This window comes from Erythrolamprus reginae, chromosome 2 (assembly GCF_031021105.1).
Source record: "Erythrolamprus reginae isolate rEryReg1 chromosome 2, rEryReg1.hap1, whole genome shotgun sequence".
NCBI lineage: Eukaryota > Metazoa > Chordata > Lepidosauria > Squamata > Dipsadidae > Erythrolamprus > Erythrolamprus reginae.
In genome coordinates, this window is record NC_091951.1 from 256,799,594 (window position 1) to 256,827,363 (window position 27,770).

Below are 27,770 nucleotides of genomic sequence, written 5' to 3' on the forward strand. Positions count from 1 at the left end.
TGGTTTGCCCAAACCAGTAGGAAACTGCCAGTGATGTCACAATGATGTTTCAGAAGCCGCTTCATAACCGACACCATGTTTTTTTTTTAAAAAAAATGGAGGGGGGAGGGGTTCCAGGTTTTTTTTTAAAATAATGAACAAACAAAATAAAACATACAAACTTTCAGATATATAAAAAAACACAAAATGAAATAGCTTAATACTTTACAATTCTCTTTCCATTGATTCATTCTTTTTCTTAAACGTTAGTTCAATTCTTTTTTCTTTTCTATCCAACTACAGTATATAATTTCCCCCAAACTGTGTAGTAGTCTTTATTTTGTTTATTCTGTAATTTGTATGTTAATTTGCTTAATTTAACACAATCTAGCATTTTCCTAATCACCATTTCTTCATTTGGTATATTTTCCTTTTTCCAAGTTTGTGCAAACACCAACCTTGCTGGTGTTAATATATGTGTTATCAAATAGTAATCTTCCTTACTATACTATTTTTTTCTTATGAACATGTGCAGAAGCTGAGTTTCCGGCACTGCACAGGTGTCACCATCTTGTTTTTGGCTTTTTTTGGGTGGGTTGGCATTGTACATGCACGCACACACAAAGTGTGTGTATGCCCATGAGGCGCAGCTGCACGGCATGGGAGGAAGCGAACTGGCAGTGAGGTAAGTTAGAACCTACCCCTGCTATTGATGTAGAATCCTTTCATCGTGCAATTTCTTTTACAGAGATTTAACATTTGAATCAAATGAGAGAAATGCAGTGGTTGTGTTGAAGCAGGCATAATCCCAGCGACCAGTTAGGTCCCACAGAGTGGGCCTTCTTCGAGTCCCGTCAACTAAATAATGTCGTTTGGCGGGACCCAGGGGAAGAGCCTTCTCTGTGGTGTCCTTGGCCCTCTGGAACCAACTGCCCCCAGAGATTAGAATTGCCCCCACCCTCCTTGCCTTTTGTAAGCTCCTTAAAACCCACCTCTGCCGTCAGGCATGGGGGAACTGAGATATTCTTTCCCCCTAGGCCTCTACAATTTATGCATGGTATGTTTGTATGTATGTTTGGTTTTATAATAAGGGTTTTTTAGTTGTTTTAGTATTGGATTGTTACATGCTGTTTTTATCACTGCTGTTAGCCGCCCCGAGTCCACAGAGAGGGGCGGCATACAAATCAAATCAAATCAAATCAAAAAATAGATAGATAGATAGATAGATAGATAGATAGATAGATAGATAGATAGATAGATAGATAGATAAACAAATTGAATATCAGCTTCTAGAATTAAAAAAAAAGCTTTCATTATTTTTCCATGAATACTTCAAAATTCTCTAGTCAGTAGATTTGGCCCACCATCCTCTTGACAGAATATTTCTTTTGCATTTAATGCTTTGTTTCAATTCAGCTTTGAGCTATTCCGTCAAATCTTTCAGTTCTGCGGTATGAAACCAGGTGCACTTGGCCACCTGAATATGCTTGACTCATAGTTAAATACATTATTTCAAATAACTAACATGTTGCTACAAGGTGTGTGCTCTTCCATCTGCGTGTATTACTGAATCACGGAAAGACAATGCATATCATGCATGACGTATTCTTCAGCTGCTTTGCAAACACTGATACATAAATGAACTGTCCAAAATATCAGTGTGTCATGCTTACTCAGTCTCTTTAGTTTTATCCCGTCATGGTCCTTGGCAGTGGAAGGGGACTGTCATTCCTTTCTTGCCTAATCTTTTTTCCAACTTTTTAGTCTAGACAACTAGTAGAGAAAAAGAAATTACTTGCACCTGCAGTCTAGTCAGCAAGGTTTTTCCTTTGCTGAGTTAAAGTCCAACAAATTAAGACTCTGGGACCAGCTGGAGAAGGTTGATTATTTTCCTTAGTGTTAAAAGATAATGAATAAAGGTGATGGGTAATCATACCCTGTCAACAAAGAAAAAGAATCCCCCAAATAGATGAGCATTTTAAGGGTTTTCCTGACCAGCTTATCATATAAATTTTTATCTCTGATTCATTTTTAGATTAGAATAGAATAGAATAGAATTCTATTAGAATAGAATAGAATTTTTATTGGCCAAGTGTGATTGGACACACAAGGAATTTGTCTTGGTGCATATGCTCTCAGCGTACATAAAATAAAATATACATTTGTCAAGAATCATATGGTACAACACTTAATGATTGTCATAGGGGTCAAATAAGCAATGAAGAAGCAATATTAATAAAAATCTTAGGATATAAGCAACAAGTTACAGTCATACAGTCAACATGGGAGGAAATGGGTGAAAGGAATGATGAGAAAAGCTAGTAGAATAGAAGTGCAGATTTAGTAGAAAGTCTGACAGTGTTGAGGGAATTATTTGTTTAGTAAAGTGATGGCGTTCAGAAAAAAACCTGTTCTTGTGACTAGTTGTATTGGTGTGCAGTGCTCTGTAGCGACGTTTTGAGGGTAGGAGTTGAAACAATTTGTGTCCAGGATGTGAGGGGTCAGGAAATATTTTCCCCGCCCTCTTTTTGACTCGTGCAGTATACAGGTTCTCAATGGAAGGCAGGTTGGCAGCAATTGTTTTTTCTGCAGTTCTGATTATCCTCTGAAGTCTGTGTCGATCCTGTTGGGTTGCAGAACCAAACCAGACAGTTATAGAGGTGCAGATGACAGACTCAATTATTCCTCTGTAGAACTGTATCAGCAGCTCCTTGGACAGTTTGAGCTTCCTGAGCTGGCGCAGAAAGAACATTCTTTGTTGTGCTTTTTTGATGATGTTTTTGATGTTAGGTGACCATTTTACGTCTTGAGATATGATAGAACCTAGAAATTTGAAGGTCTCTACTGTTGATACTGTGTTGTCTAGTATTGTGAGGTGGAAGGGTGGAAGGGTTTCTCTTAAAGTCTACCACCATTTCTACGGTTTTGAGTGTGTTCAGTTCTAGATTGTTCTGGTCACACCACAAGGATAGTTGTTACCGGGAAATTATCAATTATAAGCATGCTCTTTTATATTTGGATTATGTTCCATGGAATAATTGTAAAATAAACATGGATGGAACGTGTCCTAATTTTTAGTCAGGAATGTGTGACATAGGAATCTATGAAGAGCAATACTGAATCATTGCAAGGACTTTGAAGCACAATATTCTATTCCTAAGGACTAATTAATTCTTAATTAAATGACTATAAGAAGACCCCAGGCTTCTATTTACACTCCCTAGTTTGCTGGCTCTGATCCTGGAAGTAACATATAGTTCTTGTGGCTAATACCTTTTGAAACCTTATTGTTCATTCGTTTCAATCAGTTTTTTAAAATGGGTAGTATGGTTTGCCCAGCTACGATGAATAGGATTTCTTACGTATGCATCCATCACAGTTATTTAGCTGAATGCTAGCTGTTGTTATTTTCTAAAATGTAATATAAAACAGAGTTATCCAATCTTTGCAATTTTAAAGTATGACCGGCTGGGGAATTCTAGGAGTTTTATAAGTCTTAAAGTTGCCAAGGTTGGATACACCTAATATAAAAAATGGTGTGAAATCATGATTAGAGAATAGATTTTAATTTGTGATTACTAACCAAATTGTTTTCAATATAATGCCAGTCTCATCTAGTACTAAAAATAAAATGAAGTACTGTATGGAGTTTTAGAGGAAGAGATATGTGGTGCAATATGGATTTAAAAAATTGCCTCCAAGTAGGTTATTACTAACATTGAAATCCAAATTTTTTTTTACTACCGGTTCTGAGGGTGTGACTTGGTGGACATGGTGTGGCTTGGGTGTGACTTGGTGGGCATGGCAGGGAAAGGATACTGCAAAATCTCCATTTGCACCCCACTCCAGGGGAAGGATACTGCAGTCTCTATTCCCTCTACACTCCTGGGGTCAGCCAGAGGTAGCATTTGCTGGTTCTCCAAACTACTCAAATTTTCCCCTACCGGTTCTCCGAACTACTCAAAATTTCTGCTACTAGTTCTCCAGAACCTGTCAGAACCTGCTAGATTTCACCCCTATAAAATTGTACATCTTAATATTTAATTTAGACAATACAATTTCTTTGTGTATCAAAGAATATTTCTTAATCATACAATAAGTATCTTCCCGGAAGATACATTTATAGAAAGGAGCTTCATAATTAACTGATCAAAACTTCAAGAAAAACATAGATGCATATTTTGTTGCAAATTCAATTTGTTAATTCATACATATACATATATGTTGAAGCTATACTGTGCATTAAGATTATATATATATAACGCTGCATATCTTCATGCATAACATTGCCTGAATTTCTTTCCACTTTCATATTTAGTTATATTTATTCCTTTCTGTAAATAAATGAGGTAGACATATGACAAAATAATTGTGTCTGAGTAGTTAAAAGGAACTTTGAAATGTTTCCTGTTATTAATTATATGAGCCGAGGTGGCGCAGTGGGTAGAGTGCAGTACTGCAGGCTACTAAAGCTGACTGCTAAATCTGCAGGTCAGAGATTCAAATCTCATCACCAGCTCAAGGTTGACTCATCCTTCCAAGATGGGTAAAATGAGGACCCGGATTGTGGGGACAATATGCTGGCTCTGTTAAAAAGTGCTATTGCTAACATGTTGTAGACATGAGTCTAAGGAGAAGGGCAGCACAAAAAAAATTGAATAAATAAAATAAAAATAAATAAATAAATAATTGTCTTGTCCTTTACTATTTTTTGCTTTCCTTATCACCAAGAAAAAAAGTCAATTTTGGTGTTAAAGGTTAGGAAGAACTCCAAAATGTTTCTGTAATAACTCTCAAAAATCGATTGAATCAATAGCAAGGTTTATTGCTCTGACAGGACAAGGAAGCTCAATTCAGTTCAAGTAGCAATTGTGTATTGAGAGCAAAATACAATGACAGTTCTGGGTATTTATACTAACTAGCCCCAGCAACAGGCAGCTTTTACAAGGATACATTTTTAGGCCAAAAGAGCCCAACCAATTAACATTCAATAAACAAGTCTGAACTTTTGACTTTTACCCTGTAACTGGGTAGGTAACTGGGCAGCATATCTAACAGTTTCTAGTTCTTCTTAAAGGCCAGGAGGATTCATGAAACAGCAGACAATTGCTGAACAAGCACCCATCATGTCAACTCTGTCTCTGGATCATGTGAGTGTTGAGATATGATAGTTCTTCTGTGCGCTGCTAGGGAAAGTCCAAGCATGGATTAACTCCATTGGTTGTCATAGGGACTGAGTTAGCTGATTGAATTAAACACACCCTCTTTTTCTCTGTTCCACTGGCTGTGATGATTCAGTTTTTCTAACTCCATCGGTGTAAGAGGGACGTAATATTTTAGCTCAGCTACCATTCTTACAAATAAAGAAAAGTGACTGAGGTTCTCATGCTTGGATTCTTCCTAAATGCAAAAGATCACCGCAGGCGGAATGTGCAGCTTAGCTGGTACACAGGGGAGAAGCACACCCCCAAACAGCTCATGCAGCCAAAGTCCCTGCCTCATGGGGCTATACTCAAAGGGGAGCAGCCATAGGCAGAGGCAAGTTTCCTCCGTTTTCTTGCTGGACAATTGAGTGGTCGTTTTGAAGGCTCTGTGCTCCAACTGGAGCAGGTAAGCAGCGAAGAATGCTGTGGAGGCTTCTTTTCACCTCCGCAGTTGGCGGTGGCCATTTTAGTTGCAGTAGTCATCATTTTGTTTTGTGCATGTTGCGATCTGCCCGTTGTTAGGCAGATTTCATCACGGCGGCCTTTTGTTTTTTTCCACCAAACTTACACAAACATCCATACATATACCATATTGTCAAAACATCCATAGTTATACATTTCTATCCAAAATATATCCTTGGTTTATATCCTTAGTTTGCTCCTTTAATATTTTTTATCTCCCATCTGCTTTCCTTCTATATTTCATATTGCTCCCCTCCCTCTCTCTCTCCCTATTTTATTTGGCCGTTCTGGTAGTTTTCTAGCACAATGAGTGATGGTGGCCATTTTGAGAGGCCATTACAGCTGCGCAGCTGCCGGGCGCCATTTTATTGCCCCTTTTCTACCTTAGAAGTCTTTTCATAACTGCTCTCTCTATAGAAGCTGATCTCTTGCTGCAATTTCACAACTCATTGCTTATTACTGCTGCTTGCCGCTGTTACAATTCAAAGTGTTGGTCATGACCTTTAAAGCCCTACATGGCATTGGACCAGAGTACCTCCGGAACTGCCTGCTACCGCACGAATCCCAGCAACCAATAAGGTCCCACAGAGTTGGCCTTCTCTGGGTCCCGTCGACTAAACAATGTCATTTGGCGGGCCCCAGGGGAAGAGCCTTCTCTGTGGCGGCCCCGGCCCTCTGGAACCAACTCCCCCCAGAGATTAGAACTGCCCCCACCTCCCTGTCTTTCGTAAACTACTCAAGACTCACTTATACCGCCAGGCATGGGGGAGTTGAGACACCTTTCCCCCAGGCTTTTTTTTTAATACTTTGTTTTATGTTTGGTATGAATGTGCTGTTTGGTTCTTTAAATAATGATAGGGTTTTATGTTTTTTAATATTAGATTTGTTCCACTGCTATATTGTTTTTATTACTGTTGTGAGCCGCCCCGAGTCTTCAGAGAGGGGCGGCATACAAATCTAATAAATAAATAAAAAATAAATAAAATATTTCCTAGTGCCTGGGGTGAGGAGTGCTATTCCCAGGGATTCATGGGATAGAGTTGATCATCTCACTAAGGCACAGTATAGAAGTTCCTGCCTATGGATATCACTCCTTCATCCCTAGGGATGTGTTGTGACTCCTTAAGTGGGTGTTCCAGGGCTTGTTGGTCTTTCACCATGTATGAGAATCTGATAAGAGTCAGGAGACCTCCTCTTCTTCTGGCCATAAAAAAGCCACAGCCAAAAGCCAGACTTCCTCAAGACCTCCTCTAGGGATAGGGCTGTGAAGGACAAAGCCTCAAAGTCTACTGAGAAACAGGCTCTTTAGCAGTGTTAAAAGATGCTGAGAGGAGGCTGATCACAAAGAGATTCCTTTGTCGGATTGTTCCAACTCTGTTATTCTGTTCTTCTTCTGTTTTAGAGCATCCTAGAGAGTGTATATTCTCTCCATACCACATAGATGAAATACAAGGCAAATGCTATGAGAATTGCTTCCAACTTAACCAGTCTTGGAAAATGTTGACTGTGTCTTAAAGTGTTACAAAATAGAAAAGTGTTGTGAAATTCCTTGCTCTGTAAGGAATTTATAATCAAAAGGTTAGAACTCATAAGTAGCATTGGCAGCGGTGATATCAGTTACTGGGTTTGTGATGACAACTTTATTCCTGCAAAAAAGGAACACTGAGTTCCTTCATAAAGAAACAGTGACTGTGCTGCTTTGCTGGAATATGGATAGTTCTGAGAAACATTAAAATAAACTACCATTGACAGCCAGATTTTAACTGATTTATAGGGTTGACTCTGGTTCTAAATGGACAGTAAGAAGAAAATACCCATCTGCCCCTAGAGTTTAAAGAAGAAACCTTATTTCTCCCTTTTCCCTTTAATCACCTATTTATTTTATTGATTTACCCTTAGAGAGACCACCTGGTTGATGGCTGGAAAGTAGTAGTTCTCCCAAGGTTATGTCTATAGAAAGAGAAGCAGCAAGACCTAATTTAAGAATTACTGGCTGCTTGCAGGAAACAGTATATTTGTGGCCCAAGAGCTGAGAATATATCACCTGTAACATAACAGTTCCTCAAGTTTGAATCTCACTTAATTCCATTAATTGGTTGGGTGCCCTTAGGTCCGGTATCATTAACTCAATGTTAGCCTGTTAACTACAGTATTTATTAGCCTCATCGATATTCTTTTATAGCAGCCTTCTCCAAGTCTAGTCTCCACAGACTGCTTTGACTATTAATTCCATTAATCCTAGCCAGTATGGATTACCAACATAGAAATGGTAGTCCAAAGCACCAGGAATAACAGGTGGGAAAAGTCCACAGTACCTGTACAATACATCGGATTATTTTCATATATTCTGTATAATTATGAATATAGGTGGGCATCAACCCATGACCCATCAACCCATGACCACAATTGAGCACCAAATTTCTGTTGCTAAGCGAGACAATTGTTAAATGAATTTTGCTCCATTTTACGACTTTCTTCATCATTAAGTGAATTACTGCAGGGAAGAGCCTTCTCTGTGGGGGCCCCGACCCTCTGGAACCAGCTCCCCCCTGAGATTAGGATTGCCCCCACCCTCCCTGCCTTTCGTAAACTCCTTAAGACCCACCTTTGCCGTCAGGCATGGGGGAACTAAAACACCTCCCCCTTGCCCATGTTGTTTTGTTGATTGATTGACTGTGTGCCTGTTTTTTATATATACTGTTTTTATGAGATTATTAATTTAAATTGTAACTAGATGGGTGGGCATTGGATTTGGTATTATGTACTGTACTGTTTTTTATTATTGTTGTGAGCCGCCCTGAGTTTGCGGAGAGGGGCGGCATATAAATCCAATAAACCTAAACCTAACCTAAACCTAAGTTAGTAACACAGTTGTTAAAGTGAATCTGCTTCCTCGCTGATTTTGCTTGTCAGAAGATCACAAAAGATGACCACATGATCCCGGAACTCTGCAGTTCTTTTGTCAGTTGCCAAGCATTTGACTTTTGATCACATGACCAGGAGGATGCTGCAATGGTGGTAAGTATTAAAATTGGTCATGTCATTTTCAGTGCCATTGCACCTTTGAATGGTCACTAAATGAATTGTTGTAAATTGTGGACTACTTGCACTGTTTCTTACGTTATTTGGAATAGGGAACATTTTGGCAGAGTTCATGAAAACATTAAATATTTGCTTTTCAGCTATATGAGAGCTGTGGTGGCACAGTGGTTGAAGGCAATATTGCACTCTAATTCTACTGACTACCAGCAGTTGGGTTCTCACCAGCTCAAAGTTGACTTCCAAGATTTATAAAATTAGAACCCAAATTTTAGGGGGCAATATGCTGACTCTGTAAACCAATTAGAAAGGGCTGGAAAGCACTGTGAAGCAGTGTTTAAGTCTAAGTGCTTTTGCTGCAATATCCAAGCAGCACGATACATATTTCTAGCACCGCCTCAAAGCCCCCATCTTTAGAAAAAGAGAGGAGAAACTGTTTCAGAAGGGATGCTTATTTTTATTGCGCAGCATGGTTCAAAGCAGTATAATGTCACACTACCTGCTGTAAATTGCTCCTTACTTAGCTTTGTTTCTTAGAAGCAGAAATTGTCAGAATTTTGACACCGATTTGCATAATACTGGGTTTGTATAATATCGGATGCTGCAAGAAATTCTATAAAAAGTTCATTTTGAAGGCAGGTTAGTGGCAGTCAAATCTGATGTCGTCTGTTAAAACTTTGTTGTGGGAAGTGAGTATATTTAGATTATTCTCTCTTTGTAATACTAGGTTACTTCAACAAAATGACAAGTCTTTACATCATTCAATTGTAGGGTAGGGAACAGAAGTGGTATTTGGAGAATTTCATTGAGCAAGGAATGTTGAGTGAACTATAATGGAACTCAGATTTTAACATGAATGTATTTTTACATGTTTTCTTATATTTTTGTCCTTTGTGACAATTAGACATTGTAGGTTATGGAATCCATCAAGACCATTTGAAGAAGATATTCTTATTTTAAATTCTTGGAGAGGGGCAGCATACATATCTAATAAATTATTAATAATAATTATTATTATTGACTTCCGGTTGTGGTGCGGTGCTGTCGCTGTGTGTTTCCCGGTTCTCCGGGTTACATCTGGCCTTTTGTGTTGATTGATTGCCCTATCGGGCGACCGCGGACCCGTAGAGCCCAAGGTCTTTGAGGGGAAGTTTGCGTGCACCCGGGGGCGTTCGGCGGACCCCCCCCGGGGGACGGGAGATCCTCCAAATCATCAACCAAAGAGATCAGCTTTTTTTGCTGATCCGGAAGCGCTGCGCTCTGCTTTATCTTGGAAGCCGCGGTAACGACAAATACCTTTGGGGGTGTTATTGCTTGCTGCAGAAGGACTGAGGACGGTTTTTGGATTTGTGGCATACGTGTTGGATTACTCCTTGCGAAAGGGACATCCTGACTCCTTTTCTGAGTCTGAAGAGTGAGAGGCGGCGACTTCGATCTGTGAGTGTTACGAGCCCCCTGGCAAAGATGGCGACGATGACGAATTTTACTTGAAGGTTTTTAGAATGAATTTTCGCCTCGACTATCTGAGATTTTGACTTGCCTTAGAACCATCATCTGTACTTGAAATTTTCGCAAGGAGAGAAGGTTTAAGTAACGTGTTTTGAAGGTAGGAGAAAGTTTAAACCCCCCGCAATAACTTTTTTGCTATTTGTCTTTGAAATAACATCTTGACTAGTTGGAAAAAAAAAAAGAATAAAGCAGATAAGACTTAAAACAGCAACCGGAAAACTCCGACCCTATTTTTTTTCACTACCTACCAATTACCCTTCCTTTTCTTTCCATACCCTTTTTTGCCTTAATTTTTATTTTTCTCGTTTAATAATAACTAAATAAAGTTTGTTCACTTTTGAATTTCATACATAGATATTTTTGCCTTTTTTCATTTTTCACTACTACTACCCTTTTTCTTTTGGACAATTTTGCACATATTGGATTACTTTTGGATACTTTTGGATACTTGGAAATTGAATTTGGACATTTTGATACTAGGACACTTGAATATTGGACGTTTATTGATCCGGAACCCTGAACAACTTGTTAACTCTCTACTGTCTCTCCCCTTTTTTTCCTCTGGAACTGCGTCACTAAAATTTATTTCATTAACTGCAAACAAAGTCTCAACAAATCATTGACCTTACTCTTTGATAACAGAACCGAACTGTACCGAACTTGATCAATTTAATAACACTATATTGCTGAACTACGAACTCTTGGATTTGGATCGACTGGGATTGAATTTCTTCTAAGTTATTTAAATCTTATTCTGATATCTTTGGACTATATATATTGACAAAAAACCCTTACCCAATTTTGTAATTCATAAAATATTGTAATATTTACTCTAGCTATTGAACTATTTATATAGATTAAATTATATTATATTTAAGTAGAACATACTGATAGATTACTTTGAGTTGATAGTTTTACTGTATATTAACATCAGACTTTAGACTTTATTATTACTTATCCTTAATTAACTTTAAATAGCAGATAGTAACTGGATTTCTTTTTGATTTTATAACTTATAGTAACTTATAGTAATTCAATGTTTTAAGATTTATTGGATTTAATTAACTTAACTGACTCAACTGATTTAAACCCTTAATAGAGTAACCCCCTGATTGATTGACTGACTTTCCCCTTATACTGAATACTGAACAATTGTACTACTGAATTATTACTTTTCCCCACTTTTTCTCTCCTTCCTTTTCTTTCCCATACATTGTGATATTATCACTGGAAACATATTGATTCAAATGCTATTTTATTGATAACTTGAACCCTTTTTCTTGTTATTTCCTAAGTGAAACAAATTCAAATTCAAATTCAAATTCTGATACTCTCTTTACAACTCTTTACTAATTGTATCTTAACAATTGTATCTTAAAAAAAAAAAAAAAACTTTTACTACATAAACTGCAACTTTCTATACCACCTTAATCACTTTAACCTTACTACTTCTGACAACATCACATACATATTACATATTACATATATACTACATATACATTACATACATTTCTTTACACTACATAAATCCTTTTACTACATTATACATACTATTTATATATTGCTCTAACGACCTCTCCTTAATATAAAAATGTCTGCCTCAAACCAATCAACTCTTATGAAATCTTGGAAGAAAAACCCCAACCAGCCTGCAACACCAAATCCAACTCAGCAACGTTCAACTGACTTGTCAGACAAAACATCTCTCCAACAACAACAAACACAGGAAACTTCCAATATATCACTAAACGCCTTACTGGAGAAGATGAACAAAATGCAAGACACTTTAGATATTAATTTTGAGTCTATTAAGGGAACGATGGGAGAAATGAAGCAGGACATCAAGAAGATTCAAGAACATGCGGGTCATCTTGAGGAGCGAACGACCAAATTGGAAGACCAAATGGATGTTGTTTGTGAAACAATTACCAAGAATACAGAAAAAATAAATAATATTGAAGAACTAACCAACAGGATGGACACCAAATTCCAATTTTCAGAAGCGAAGGCAGAATACACCAACAAATCCCTGGAAGAGTCCCTTATGAACCTGGAGCTCGAGAAATCAGCCTTTTTTTTGCGTTTTCAAAATATTACAGAAACTGATCAACAAGACCTTCCTCACACGGTGGCGACAATAATAGCTAAAATCATTGATAAATCAACGGACGAAATTTTAGCACAAATGGATGAGGTATACCGGCTTACAACTTCATATGCTAGACGGAACAGACTCCCACGAGAGGTCCATGTACGTTTCCTCAAAAGAAAATTCAGAGACGAAATTTACAATGCCTCCAAGGATAATCCGGCTTCTCACCAAGGTCGAGATATAGTAATACTACGCCAAATTCCAAAGCGAGTAAGGGAGAAACGCAAACCCTATCAAACGCTAGCCACCAAATTAAATAGAGAATCTATACAGTTTAGGTGGATGATACCAGAGGGAATGACGGTCACACTTCTGGACAAAAAATATAAAATTTCCACTCCCGAAGATGCAAGAGACTTCTACGCCCACATCCTGAAGATGGATCAATCTGCCCTTAAGGAATTCGACACTAGAGACACTCCCCGAAATGAAGAACCTACCTTTGATGACAATCAGACAAACAATGACCAGGAATTACAAATCCAGAATGGCGAGTCAAGCAAACATGGACCAGTTACCCGGGCAAGAGCTGAGGCAAGAAAGGAGAAACCTAAAGAACCAACACCACAACAATAAACAACCCCAAATTACACTATTCTCAACAAATATAAATGGTCTGAACTCATATAAAAAGAGACAAAAAATATTTCATAAACTATTTGAAAATAACTATGATGTAATTTCACTACAAGAAACCCACATTAAAAAAGAAGATACCACTCTTTTAGTTATCCCCAACTTTAAAATCAAATCTGAGTTTGAATTCTTTTGTGCTTCCGCCCCCGAAAAAAAGAGAGGTATAGTTCTATATGTTAAAAAAATTTATTCTCCAACATTAATATATAACGATGAAAATGGTCAATTACTAATTGTGCAAATAACCTTACAAAATAAAAGAACAATAAATATAATATCAATATATGCACCATCTGTTAGACAATCTCCCTATTTTAAAAATTTACACAAAAAAATATTAGAATTAGATCTTAACAATTTCGTGATAATTGGAGACTTTAATGCAATAGTTGATGTAAACAAGGATTATAAAGGTAACTCCAAGTGTCGTACTCGTAACATCATTCCCTCTACCTTTCAACAAATAATTTATGAATATGCCTTAAAAGACATTTGGAGATACTTTCACCCTAAATCTACACAATATACCTTTTTTTCTCCTCCCCATCGAACATGCTCACGTATTGACATGGCTTGGTCTAATATAGAAATCATAAATCAAATAATTGATGTTCAAATACTCAACGCAACTTGGGCAGATCACAATCCCCTTCTACTTACAATTAGAGACAATACTTACAATATTCCGCATAGATGGTCGATGTACTCAACAGTGATAAACCAAAAACAATTCCAACAGAAAATACAGAAAGATATCCCCCCTTTCATCCAAATTAACTTCAATGGCGAGATACCCAACGAAATAGCGTGGGACGCCACTAAAGCATACATACGGGGTATTTACATATCATATACAGCAAATAAAAACAAAGAAAAATATGCGCAACTTCAAAAATTAAACATTTCTCTTCAAAATGCAGAAAAGCTACTTTGCAATGATCCTAAAAATAACATAATTCTACTAGAAATAAATACGATTAAACATCAAATAAATTTAATAACACAACAACACATTGCTCAAAAGGTTAAAAATGCGAAACAAACATATTTTGAAGCAGCCAATAAACCAGGACGTTGGCTCTCTCTCAAACTAGCCCATCAAAAATCCGATAGAAACATAGATACTTTAGTTGACCCTTCTGGACAACTGAAAACGACCAATTCTGATAAAAAACAAATTATCCAAAATTTCTATCAACAACTCTACCAAGTCTCAAATTTGGATGCCGATTTAATATCAAAATATTTACAAACAAATGAACAAACAAATATGATAACAGAAGACCAAAGAACTCTTCTAAACAAACCTATTTCTATTACGGATATTGAGGCTGCAATAAACAAACAAAAAAACAATAAAACTCCAGGACCAGACGGAATCCCATCTGAATTTTATAAATATCATATTGATATAATGGCACCCATACTTTTAGACATCTATAACAATGCGCTCTCATATGCAAAATTGCCCACGTCCTGGTTTGAATCCTATATAACCCTTATCCCTAAGGACACTGAAAATAGACACCATTTGGAGAATTACAGACCGATTGCATTACTTAATACTGACTATAAAATATTTGCATCAATAATTGCGGACAGACTAAAAAATATATTAAATAAAATTATCCACCCTGACCAAAACGGATTCCTTCCGGGAAGAAACATTTCCTCAAATACAAGAACTATACTAAATGCCTTGGAGTACTATGACAAAAACTATGACAAATCAGCTGCATTAGTATTTATGGATCTCAAAAAAGCTTTTGACAGTCTCCAATGGCACTATCTTATAAATCAAATCAAATTTATGAATTTCGGCTCCAAATTTTTCAACCTAATCAAATCTATTTATTCTACCCAATCGGTCAAAATTCTCTTTAACAATGATATCACTAATACAATTACCATCACCAAAGGTGTACGTCAAGGATGCCCTCTGTCCCCACTTATTTTTATCCTGGCCATTGAGACCTTTCTCAAAACTATAAGAAACAACTCACTAATTCACGGCATTATGATTAAAAAAGAACATTACAAATTGCAGGCCTTTGCGGATGACATTGTATTCATCCTGCAAGATCCAATTCGAACAGCACCCATTTTACTTGACGAAATTTACAAATTTGGTGAAATATCTGGCCTCCAAATCAATAAAAATAAAACTCAAATTTTGACAAAAAATATGATACCAAAAGACATACTTACCTTGGAAGAATTAATTAAAATAAAGACCACAAAAAAAATTAAATACTTAGGAATTTGGATGACTTCAAATTATGCTACGATCAAAAAAGACAACTACGAACGATTAACAAAAGAAATACAACAAGATCTTAACAGATGGTCAAAATTAAACTTATCTATTATGGGGAAAATAGCTGCCATAAAAACAAACATTCTTCCAAGGTTTCTTTATTTATTTCAAGTTGCTCCAATAAATCTGAATAAAACTTTTTTCAACACTCTTCACAAACAAGTAAAGAAGTTTATTTGGACCAAGAAGAAGGCCAGAATAAAATTGAAAAATCTTCAAGATCTTAGATCCAGGGGTGGGCTTGGACTTCCAGATTTTTATATGTATTATCAAGCTACTACTTTAACCATGATTAAAAATTGGATTACGCTTCAAAACACAAGACTCTTAACTCTGGAAGGATTTGATCTTCTTGCTGGGTGGCACACTTTCTTGACAGCAGATTACCACAAAATACCAAAATACTTTAAAAATCATTACTTACGCAAAACTCTAATAACAATATGGTTTACTATTAAAAAAAACTATTACACCTCAATACCAAAATGGATATCCCCTAATGAAATACTAACCTTTCCCAATCTTTTCTCGTACTCTAAAATTCTGAGATACCAACAACTACTCGATGAATCAGATGCTCTTATCTCCAAACAACAACTGAACAACCAAGGAATTAATATAGACTGGTTAACATATTTACAAATTAAATTAAAATATGAGCAACACAAAAAGCAATTTGGATTTCAAAATAATAACGTAATAGACACGATTCTTTTTGGCCCTTCTACAAAAATGATCTCAAAATTGTACAACTACCTACTAATCCAAGAAAATCCCGAAGAGCAAGTGAAATGTTGTATGATAGCTTGGGCTCAGAATTTTGGATATACGATCAATCTAACTGAGTGGGAGAAAACATGGACATCAAATTACAAAATGACAACGGCAATGTCCTACAAGGAGAACCAAATTAAAATGTTTTACCGTTGGCATCTGCCCCCAGCAAGATTATCCAAAATGTTTCCCAACCTCTCACCGACCTGCTGGAAGTGCAAGACCAAACCTGGAACTTATTACCACACATGGTGGACATGCCCAATTGCACAAAAGTACTGGACAACAATTCAATCCCTAATCGACCAAGTCATGTCAATCAAATTATCACTCAAACCTGAGCTATATCTTTTGGGGATATTCAGACAAAACCTTACTAAGACACAAAAATACCTTATACTACAAATTATAACTGCAGCCAGAATATCATATGCCTCTCATTGGAAATCCGATCAAGTACCCTCTTTCTTTACAATAATTACGAAAATTAACGAATGTGCTGAAATGTCCAAAATAGCAATGGAAGCACAAAACAAAAAAGACTCAGAATATTACGAAGCATGGGAAAATTGGCATAAATGGGTTTCTCAGAAAAAATACAAAAAATTCTTATTGTAAAGTTCATACGTTACCATGCCCAAAAGTACCTTCAACACTTAAATAAATATTAAAATAAATTAGAAAAGAAGCACCAAAAACTAATTAAATTTGCAACAAGAAAATATATCAAATCTCTTTTTATCTGTTTTCTAACTAACTCAACACACATTACAAACATATTGACTACTTTCAGAATAATTAATCTTTATACACACCCATCATATTACCTATATACTCCCTACTCTACAACCAAACAAAAGTCGTCCATAAAAACGTCTGCATTAAATGCAGATTCTTCTCTCTCTCTCTTTTTCTTTTCTTTTCTATTTCTTTTTTTTCTTTCTTCTCTCTTCTCCCTTTTTTTCTTTTTTTCTTTTTTCCTTTTTCTTTACTCCACCTCTTTACAACTAGAACCTTAATGTCAATATATGTATACTAAGAAATACTACATTTGAGTTACTTCCAAATGTAAATATTAAGATTAAGAAAGTAAGAGTTATTACATTTTTTCTAAAACACTTGTGTACTATAACTCACTTGTACTACAATTCTATGATAATATGTTTTGTTTTTGAACTCTCCCCCCCACCCTATCCTACCTCCAATTTTTCATTCTGTTTCCCCTACTCCCAATCCCCTTCCCTGTTTTTAACTATCCTTGTAAATAAATAAAGTATTTTTCAAAAAAAAAAAATAATAATAATAATTATTATTAAAATATTGCCATGTTAGCACAAAAGGTTAACCAACAATGCCAATTTTGACACCCCCAGTCTCTCAAAATATCCAAGTTAAGCTGGCAAGAAATATATTTTAAGATATCCTTCAAGGGAGTCAGCATGTTAGTCTGGAATTTAGTTTTGTCTCTTCCAGCTCCTGATCCTTTCCATTGCAGTGGGTCTACGACAACTACCATGACCAAGTCGCTGTGGAACAACTTGCTAGAGGAAAAAAGTTCTCCACATGTTTGCTGGTTCATATGTTGCCCTTTAGCTTTTCAGAGTAGCTTCTTTTTGCTACTCTGATCTCCCTTGTTAATACATTTCTGGCCTGATTGTACAACATTTAATTAACTTTTCTATAGGCTTCCTCTTTGCAACGATGTAGTTGCTTAACTTTAGCTGTGAACCAAAGTTTGTTGTTGTTGTATATTTGCAGGTTCTTGGTTGGCACAGATAGGTCTTCACAGAAGCTGACATATGATGTTAAAATATCTGTGAGTTCATCCAGGTCTGCAGAGGTATCTTCAAAAATATTCCAATCAGTCAAAGCCTTAACTTTGTCTTTTATCCTCCCCCGGCCCCAGGGAAGCCTTTGGAGCCTGGGGAGGGTGAAACACTAGTCTACTGGGCCCACCAAAAGTTGGGAAACAGGCCATTTCCAACCTCCAGAGGGCAGGGGAAGCTGTTTTTGCCCTCCTTAGGCATTGAATTATGGGCATGGGCACTCGCAATAGCATGCAATAGCATGCACACACACTATTTTGGCACCCAAGGAAAAAAAGGTTCACTGTCACTGATCTATGGCATCTGACTGAGAACAGGATGATGCCTTACATCCATCTCTCACTATCCAGTATGTGCCAGGAAAGTTTGGGTCATACAAAATAATCAGGAGAATTTCATCCAACTGATTTTCCTCAAGTTAGAGAGTCCTGCTCTACAGTTCTTAGACTTAAAAATAGAAGTCATACATGACAAATTTCAATTAGGCTAACTAAGCTAAAGTATTTTTTTCATGCCAGATTGTATCAACAGCTCTATGTAATAAGATGACAATAATATTTCCAGCACTAAAACCCATCCAGCTGGATTTACTAACACCCCTGACTACCCAGTGGTCGCTCTGGCATTCTGGGAGGCCGGGGGCGGGGAGTGCGCCCTTTATCAGGGCTGGCTCTCACCCCCTGGCTTCCCTTGCCCCCTGAGCTTACCACTGAGTGGACACCCACCCACCCTCCACTCAATCCAGGGTGTTTTTATAGGTCGCCTGGTTTGGGACCAAGTAGGAATTTTTTACAATCTTATAGCATTTGCTACGGATTGTTTTTTCGCCTACTCCATCCTGGATGAGGAGAAGGATTTGTGGTTATGGGGTGCATCTGTATGTAAATAGGTTTTGACTCAACAATTGGATGTATATATACTTGGTCACTATATGGCAGAAACGGGGCGGAAAGGGTATCAGTATCAACTGTGTGTTCTCCTTTGGGCATTGTAAGATGATTGGCACCCCCGTCACACAACTCATGCTTCCTCCATGGATGGAGCGGTGTGAAGGGGGTGCCCTCCCACACGCTGGGCGTGGCTTTCGGGCTGGGTATAGGCGGGGCATGCCTCACCCTGACCTGGCATGGAGTTCGCCCATTTAGTTGCCCAAGCATGTTTGCGTTCAGGAAACTCTGCCCCCTTTTAGCGACCCCTGCAGGTCTTTTCGTTAATATTTAATAAAGTGACCCATTTTACCCAGCTTGGTGTCCGAGTGTTCATTTCCCGTCCAAGGCAACAAGTGGATTTAAATTAAGATTTCTATTTATTGTTTTAATGTTTTATGTGGCACTTTTATTAAAGGATTGTAAGCCACTTATAAGTCATCTTTGGAAGATGAACAGCATATAAGTTTAATAAGTAAAGTCTTCGTGGCAGGCTTAATTTTAAGACCATTAGCTCCAATGTTACTAAAAGGACCTCAGAAATGAATGTATAGGTTTAGCAGTGACTAGAATTTAAATGTGTGGGATGTGTGTATATTTTTGACATACCGTACTTCGCTTACCATACCTCTGCAGGTCTCAACTCTGTCACAATATTTTAAAAAAAGAAAAATATGTAACTATAGAAACAATAAACTGAAAGCAAGAACGTATCTTTTAAAGAACAAATGAAAATTGCTTCCTTATAATAAAAACACCCAAGCATTAAAATAAACAATTTACAATTACTTATTGAACAGGGAAACTGGTACAGTATACACATCCACTGAAATACCTGCAGACCTTTTGGGGTTAATCTCAAATATTACAGGAATATTATAAAGCACAGTCTAACAGTATGTTTTATCTGACATCTTGGTCAAAACATTTTTGCTACTGTGTTTAATGTTGACATTGATTTGAAAAATCTTTTAAAACATTTCTCTGCATTTTCTTCTTTATGCAGCAGCTGCTTTCTATTTGGAAAGTGTAGATAAAGGGCTCCATGTGTTAGATGCCTGAAGTTGCTCTTCACATTTCTATCCAAAATTACCCAATCTTTCATCAAAATCAAGGATTCATTGGAGCATATTACATCATGTGAAAACAGATACACAGGAAATCATTATATTTACTCCAGTTTCCCATTTTTCACTTTAATTTTATTGAGCATGGACTACACGTTTTAAAAAGCAGGAAACGACTTTTTAATGAATCCCATTATTTTTCTTGAATTTGATTTTAAAGTGGACTGCCAATCAGTTTTGAAATTCTCATTTGTTAACCCCTTTATAGGAATTAAGACAAATACAGTGATACCTCGTCTTACGAGGTTCTTAAGGTGAAAAGTTTGTAAGATGAAACAATGTTTCCCATAGGAATCAATGGAAAAACGATTAATGCATGCAAGTCCAAAATTTACCCCTTTCGCCAGCCGAAGCGCCCGTTTTTGCGCTGCTGGGATTCTCCTGAGGCTCCCCTCCATGGGAAACCCCACCTCTGGCCTTCTGTGTTTTTGTGATGCTGCAGGGGAATCCCAGCATCGCAAAAACGAGTGCTTCGCTGGCAACGGAAGTCCAGAGGTGGGGTTTCCCAGCGAAGGGAGCCTTAGTGAAATTGCAGCATTGCAAAAACACCGAAGTCCTCAAAACCCCACCTCCAGACCTCTGTGTTTTTTGCGATGCTGCGATTTCACTGAGGCTCCCCTCGCTGGGAAACCCCACCTCCAGACAAAAACAGGTGCTTCGCTGGCAACGGAAGTCCGGAGGCGGGGCATCCCAGTGGTGGCGGCAGGTTTGTAAGGTGAAAATAGTTTGTAAGAAGAGGCAAAAAAATCTTAAACCCCGGGTTTGTATCTCGAAAAGTTTGTATGACGAGGCGTTTGTAAGACGAGGTATCATGTATTGCCAAAAAAATTATAGGTATGGTGAATATTTGCCATGAGTGAGCATGCTAATATTGGATTATTTTTCCTTGGAGCGTAAAGTCTTCTTTTTCCTAAACATTACATTATTATGAGTATTTTTATTACATTTAATATATTCTGAGTACCTTTTTCCTATTGTTGAGATGTGTTATTTATTTTATTTATTTTATTTATTTAGAGTATGTCATATCATATATGGACTTGCAATATATATTAGCATTTCATCTAGATTGGCATATACAAGTCCACAAATAACATGTGCTGTCAAAATTATTGTTTTTTTCCTGTTAGTGGAAGGAGGTACCAGCTTGTACAAGCACTATTTAAAATAATGACACAGATTGTTTCATAGTTCCCATAGCCTTGTGTAACTGTGACACTTGTGGCCTTAGAGTATTCAGTCCAGACACAAGAGAGGTTGTCTAATTGTTAATACGCATGAAAGAAAGGTCAAGGGCTAATATAACAGTATTTGTAGAATTCCAAATAATTGTAACAGTCAGAAATGCACAATGGGTATATTCCCCTCCCATTTTTGGGGAGGATGAGGTAATATGTGTCTTTTCCTTCCCTCACAGATGTTTTTATTTGGTTAATGTTCATCTGATTGCATGAAAAATGTGTAAAAAGTTCTATCTGGATGCATGCAGTGTCATAATGAAAACCACATGGTTTCATTTATTATTTTTAGATATACATGAGGTATTACCAGGGTTTCTAGCCACATTATTTTTATCTTTGGAAATCCGTAGGTAAAAGAAAGGGAAGAAAAAGTACCAAAAGTAATTGGATTCCTCCATTTCCTATTCTTTCATTTTATAGCCTGTTTATTTATTTTTATTTATTAGATTTTTATGCCGTCCTTCTCCTTAGACTCAGGGCGGCTTACAACATGTTAGCATTAGCACTTTTTAACAGAGTCAGCATATTGCCCCCATAATCTGGGTCCTCATTTTACCCACCTTGGAAGGATGGCTGGCTGAGTCAACCTTGAGCCGGTGATGAGATTTGAACTGCTGACCTACAGATCTACAGTCAGCTTCAATGCTCTGCAATACAGCACTCTACCTGCTGCGTCACCTCGGCTCTTTATCCCATTTTTTATCTTGTAACTCAAAATGGCAAACATGCCTAATATTCCTTTCTCCTATACACTGCTGCGAGAGTCCAAGCAATGGTTAAATCTCAATCAGGTGATTGGGAAATGAGTTGATTAACATAATTGAAGCATGCCCTCTGTGCACTGCTGGAGAAGCCCGCCAGTTTCAAAACTCTCCTTTAATAAAGTTAAGGTTTGTATTTTCTAATTGCTAAAGAATGGTGCTGGTTAGTTGGTGCGCTAACGAGAACTGCCACTCCTACTGGATCTTAACACCAAATAGGACACTATTACATTTCAGATTATACTTGCATAGATGCTGTTAAAATTGATGTGGCTCTCTTGACGTATATATTATTCTCTGCTATTTAAAAGAAGATACAATAGTACTGGGCCTCTTCAGATCAAGCATTTATTTTAAAAAGCTTCTTCATTTTGTTAAATTGTCTAGAACAATAAAGCAGTTTTTAAAAAAATAAATCTAACAATTTGAGCATTCTGTAAACATTTATAGTTATTGACTTACCTCCTTGCATCCAGTTTCAGCAACTGAGTAGCACAGGAAAATAAAATTCTGCATCTGCCTCTCCCTCCCAGCAATTTGCCTCCTTGCAGTTTTAGTTTCACTTTCATTTTAGTACCTGGGCCTACATCAAACATATGTCTTCTTTCCAGAAGTTGGAAGCACTCTTTCTGGCTTTCCAACTGCTTCCATGGGTCACAAAGTGTCATCCTAGACGATCAGTCAATGGATCAAGACTGCTCAAGCTTATGAATCCTAGGCAAGACCAGTTCTGGCCAGAGTCACTGTGCACTCCACCTGCAGCGTGGCCATATCAGTGGTTTGGGCCATGCCGGCCTCCATTGAGGACATCTGCAGGGCGGCCACATTGGTCTCTCCATTGTCCTTTGTCAAGAACTAGAAAATGGACTCTTACGCACCTGCTGAGGCAGTCTTTGGGAGGCGAGTACTCCAGAGGGTTTGTTCTATGGTGTCATCCCTGGACCGAGCTACTCCCGCCCTTGACTCTTAGGCTTGGGTATATCCATTGTTGGAGTCTCACAGCAGCGCATAGGAGAACTGCTGTTGTTTTACCTAAAAGGTCTCTGCGCTGCATAGAGAGAGTCTGAGCAGTTACGATCCAGGACTGGATTGAATTTACTTACACATCCTCCTTGATCTTCTTCATTTTGAAACTGGCAGGCTTCTCCAGCGGTACATAGAGGGTGTGTTTCAATTACCGGTATGTTACTCAATTCCAATCATGTGACTGAGATTTAACCCATTGCCTGGATTCTCTACGCAGTGCACAGAGAAGACCAAAGGTCATAAAAGGGTCATTGGCAGTTCTGCTCACAACAACCCTGTGAAGTAAAGACAATGGCAGTTCTGCTCACAACAAGCTTGTGAAGTAAATTGGGCTGAAAGAGACTGAAATACTAGCTTAAAGCCATTTAATCATAGGTAATTTTGGTGTTCAATTACTCTGCTTTGGGATTGCAGCATCTATTTATTTTTATTTATTTATTTATTCATTTGTCCAATACACAAATACATAGGAAGAAAATAGACATGTAGTAATATATATAAGGGTAAAAGTGAACTTAGAGGAGAGGATATATGAAAGAAAGAAAGAAAATATATATGATAAGTGAGAGAAAGTAAAGACAATTGGACAGGGGACGAAAGGCACACCAGTGCACTTATGTACGCCCCTTACTGGCCTCTTAGGAACCTGGAGAGGTCAAGCATGGAGAGTCTAAGGTTGGGGGTTAGGGGTTGACACAATTGAGTCCGGTAATGAGTTCCACGCTTCGATAACTCGATTGTTGAAATCATATTTTTTACAGTCAAATTTGGAGCGCTTCGTATTAAGTTTGAATCTGTTGCGTGCTCTTATGTTGATGCGGTTGAAGCTGAAGTAGTCATTGACCGGTAGGACGTTGCAGCATATGATCTATCTAAGGCAGGAGTGGGGAGAGAGAAATGATAAGCTTTTTATGACTTTTGGATTTCAACTCCCAATATTACTGAGCCAGCATGGCTGGCTCAGGAATTCTGGGAGTTGAAGTCCACAATTCATAAAGGGGTCATTGTTTCGCACCTCTGGTCTATAGCAACATCAAGGAATCTTTGTGTCGGAACTCTAGATGATCAACATTTGATGGCCAGTATTCTAACAGTGGTAGAAATTGATTTATTTTTTTACGTCAACATCTTTCACATGAATGGAACATTCTGTTAGGGATCTAATGATTAATTTTGCATTCAGGTCCTTTTGGTCTCCACTAGACTGAACACACCAGTGCGCTTCAATTGCATTGGACCTTTGAGCTAATAAGTAACTTATTTTCCTGAACTTAAGACAAATATCTCCAGTTTTGCTAGGATCATTTTGCTGCTCTCTTCCTTGGAGACTAGCCTACCTAAATCATGATATTATGATTAATAGGAGGGGAGAAACATGACAACATCTTGAGGTGAGAATCAAAATCAACCAAACTTATTACTTAATTGCTGGTGCAACTGCTTGACCTTCAGGTACATGTATTTTCTGTTTAGCTGTGTTAACACATACTATATCTTTTCTAATGCTAAATATACAGTATATAAGGCACTTTATATACTAACCCAGCCTAAGAGGAAGTCTGTATATGTAAGCTAAAGTGTATAGATCTAGTTAATTGGAGGACATCTAGAATTTGGGTTTCAGTAGCATCAATTTTCTATTAAATTCTATAAAGGGGCAAATTTATAGAAAACGGCAGGATCTCAGTTTATAACAGAGAAAAGAGAAAGAAAAAATAGTGCCTTTTACAAACAGAATTGTCTTTCTTTTTTTAGAAAAACAGTATGGTATCATATTAGAAAGGGAATGATCTCAGAATCCCATGAAAGTCAAATGATTTGTGTGTGTGTGAGTGTGTGCGTACTTTTCATTCAGTTTTCTTAAATGGAAAGGGAGAGGAAAAACATACTTCTTCACATTTATTAATTGTCATCTGCCATTTTCACAACTCTGTCTCCAATTATATTCCTTGTGGTTGGTGAAGCATACATTTTGATGGAGTCAGCTGAATTATACATCCTAAGGGACAGCAAAAAATGTCAGAACGATGTCTCCAGAATTATACATTAAAAATGTGATTGCTGTTATTATTCAACTGTCCTTTCTTTCTGATTTTCCTTCTCTTACCAAGAGAATACAATAAGGAATACCATGCAAAGTAAACAACCAATCGCTCAAGACCACAATTAACATAATATTTCAATAAACCAAATATATAAGTAATACACAATGACAATATAAAACAATTGCTAGACACAAAACTAACTTGGAGTCCTTTCTAAAACCAAACCACAGAACAGGCATAATTTGATAAATAATAATTAAGTGCCACAAATGAAATGACTAAGCCATAGTAAGCGAACCATCGAGAATGTGATGATGTCAGAATGTTTCCTTGCATTACCACTTGTTTCTCAATCTTCAGATTGAAGTGTTTCCATTTCAAAGGTTGCTGGGTATCTTTTCCTTCTTACACTGTTCTCCATCTCCCACTTCATCTGTTGGAATGTTCTTGGTTCCCACAAGAAAACTTTGTTTTGACTGATAGACGGTCTATTTCCCCCTCCCTTCCCCCTTCAAACGTTTGTGGCAACTATGATGCCAGAACAGATGGCTTCAGCCAGACTCACTCCATATAAATCGTAAGGATACAAGCAACAAGTTTTATTTTTTATTTTATTTATGTATTTTGTCCAATACACAGTGAGGGTTTTAGTGGGTATATATGATTATGATTGATTATTTAGATTTGTATGCCGCCCCTCTCCGCAGACTCGGGGCGGCATACATATATATCTATATATACATAGTAAAATACATGATGAAGGTTATAGAGGAGATACTCGTAGTAAAATATATCTAAGAAATAATAGAAAAGAAGATATAGTAATAGAACATATCAATGAAAGAATAGAAGAAGAAATATAGGAATAGAAGAAAGGTATAGGAGATATAGGAGAGCAATAGGACAGGGGACGGAAGGTACTCTAGTGCGCTTGTACTCGCCCCTTACTGACCTCTTAGGAATCTGGATAGGTCAACCGTAGATAATCTAAGGGTAAAGTGTTGGGGGTTTGGGGATGACACTATGGAGTCCGGTAATGAGTTCCACGCTTCAACAACTCGGTTACTGAAGTCATATTTTTTACAGTCAAGTTTGGAGCGGTTAATATTAAGTTTAAATCTGTTGTGTGCTCTTGTGTTGTTGTGGTTGAAGCTGAAGTAGTCGCCGACAGGCAGGACGTTGCAGCATATGATCTTGTGGGCAATACTTAGATCTTGTTTAAGGTGTCTTAGTTCTAAACTTTCTAGGCCCAGGATAGAGTCATAAGTCGGAAGAGATGGGTGATAGGAACGATGAGAAGACTAATAGTAATAGTAAGGCAGCCTTAGTGAATAGTTTGACAGTGGTTAGGGAATTATTTGTTTAGCAGAGTGATGGTATTTGGGAAAAAACTGTCCTTTGTCTAGTTGTCTTAGTGTGCCTTGCTCTATAGCGTCGTTGTGAGGGTAGAAGTTGAAACAATTTATGTCCAGGATGTGAGGGGTTCAGTAAATATTTTCACGGCCCTCTTTTTGACTTGTGCAGTATACAGGTCTCAGTGGAAGGCAGGTTGTTTTTTCTGCAGTTCTGATTATCCTCTGAAATCTGTGTCTGTCTTTTTGGATTGCAGAACCGAACCAGACAGTTATAGAGGTGCAGATGACAGACTCAGTAATTCCTCTGTAGAACTGTATCAGCAGCTCCTTGGGTAGTTTGAGCTTTCTGGGTTGGCACAAAAAGAGCATTCTTTGTTTTGCTTTTTTGATGACACTTTTGATTAGATAACTAAAGATGAAATGGAATAATGTGTCTCTTGTAAAATTTTCAAAATACGTATATTTGCATCACTGTGAATGTGTTTCTAATGGGGAAAATTAACCATAGGAGCAATTTTCTTACCAACTGAACAATAAATGATATTATCACTTGACAATATAAATTACTATAAAACTGTATATTTTGATATATGCAAAGCAATTGTATTAATAAATAAAATTATGACTTGTTTAGAACTTTACAATCATGAGTTTAATAATAGCACTTTAACTACTTTGGCCCTCAAATAAAGCAAATTCTAATGAATTGTCAGGAGCACTGACCTTTAGTTGTTATATTTTTCTCTTTGAATTTTTAGGAATATGACATTATCTAAGAAAACGCCAAACCAGGACACCTAGCAAACTAAGGATTTCTGTTGGAGAAATCTTTCTTTTCCCCTCTGATAAGACAGATACTTATATATACATATATAAGAATACCCTTATTCTAGCATCTCGCTGTTGTTGGAATTTGGCAGTTGGAAGACATGTCCATTGCACTCAAGCAAGTTTTTAATAAGGACAAGACGTTCCGTCCCAAACGGAAATTTGAACCTGGGACCCAGAGGTTTGAGCTTCACAAACGAGCACAAGCCTCACTCAATTCTGGAGTGGACCTAAAAGCAGCTGTGCAGCTGCCCACTGGAGAAGATCTAAACGATTGGGTTGCTGTTCACGTAGTTGACTTTTTCAATAGGATCAACCTGATTTATGGAACTATCTGTGAGTTTTGCACAGAAAGAACCTGCCCTATGATGTCAGGTGGTCCTAAGTATGAATATCGGTGGCAGGATGATCTAAAGTACAAGAAACCTACAGCATTACCAGCACCCCAGTATATGAATCTTTTGATGGACTGGATCGAGATGCAGATCAACAATGAGGACATATTTCCAACTAGTGTAGGTAAGTTTATCCATGTCTTAGAATTGTACTCTTTGAATAGTATT

The 27,770-nt window shown here is 37.4% G+C and overlaps 1 protein-coding gene across 5 annotated transcripts in view; it reads left to right on the plus strand.

Moving 5' to 3' along the window:
- MOB3B (MOB kinase activator 3B) overlaps window positions 1-27,770 on the plus strand; it is a 97,820-nt gene that overhangs the window by 32,449 nt on the left and 37,601 nt on the right. For 2 of the 5 annotated variants that reach the window (XM_070742484.1, XM_070742488.1), the window contains exons 1-2: window positions 24,295-24,370; window positions 27,138-27,726. In XM_070742484.1, coding sequence (XP_070598585.1) covers window positions 27,309-27,726 — 418 coding nt within the window. In that variant the 5' untranslated portion in view covers window positions 24,295-24,370; window positions 27,138-27,308. Of the gene's footprint in view, window positions 1-8,558; window positions 8,664-24,294; window positions 24,432-27,137; window positions 27,727-27,770 lie in introns of those variants that run through there. The other 3 variants (XM_070742486.1, XM_070742487.1, XM_070742485.1) reach the window with 3 other exon arrangements.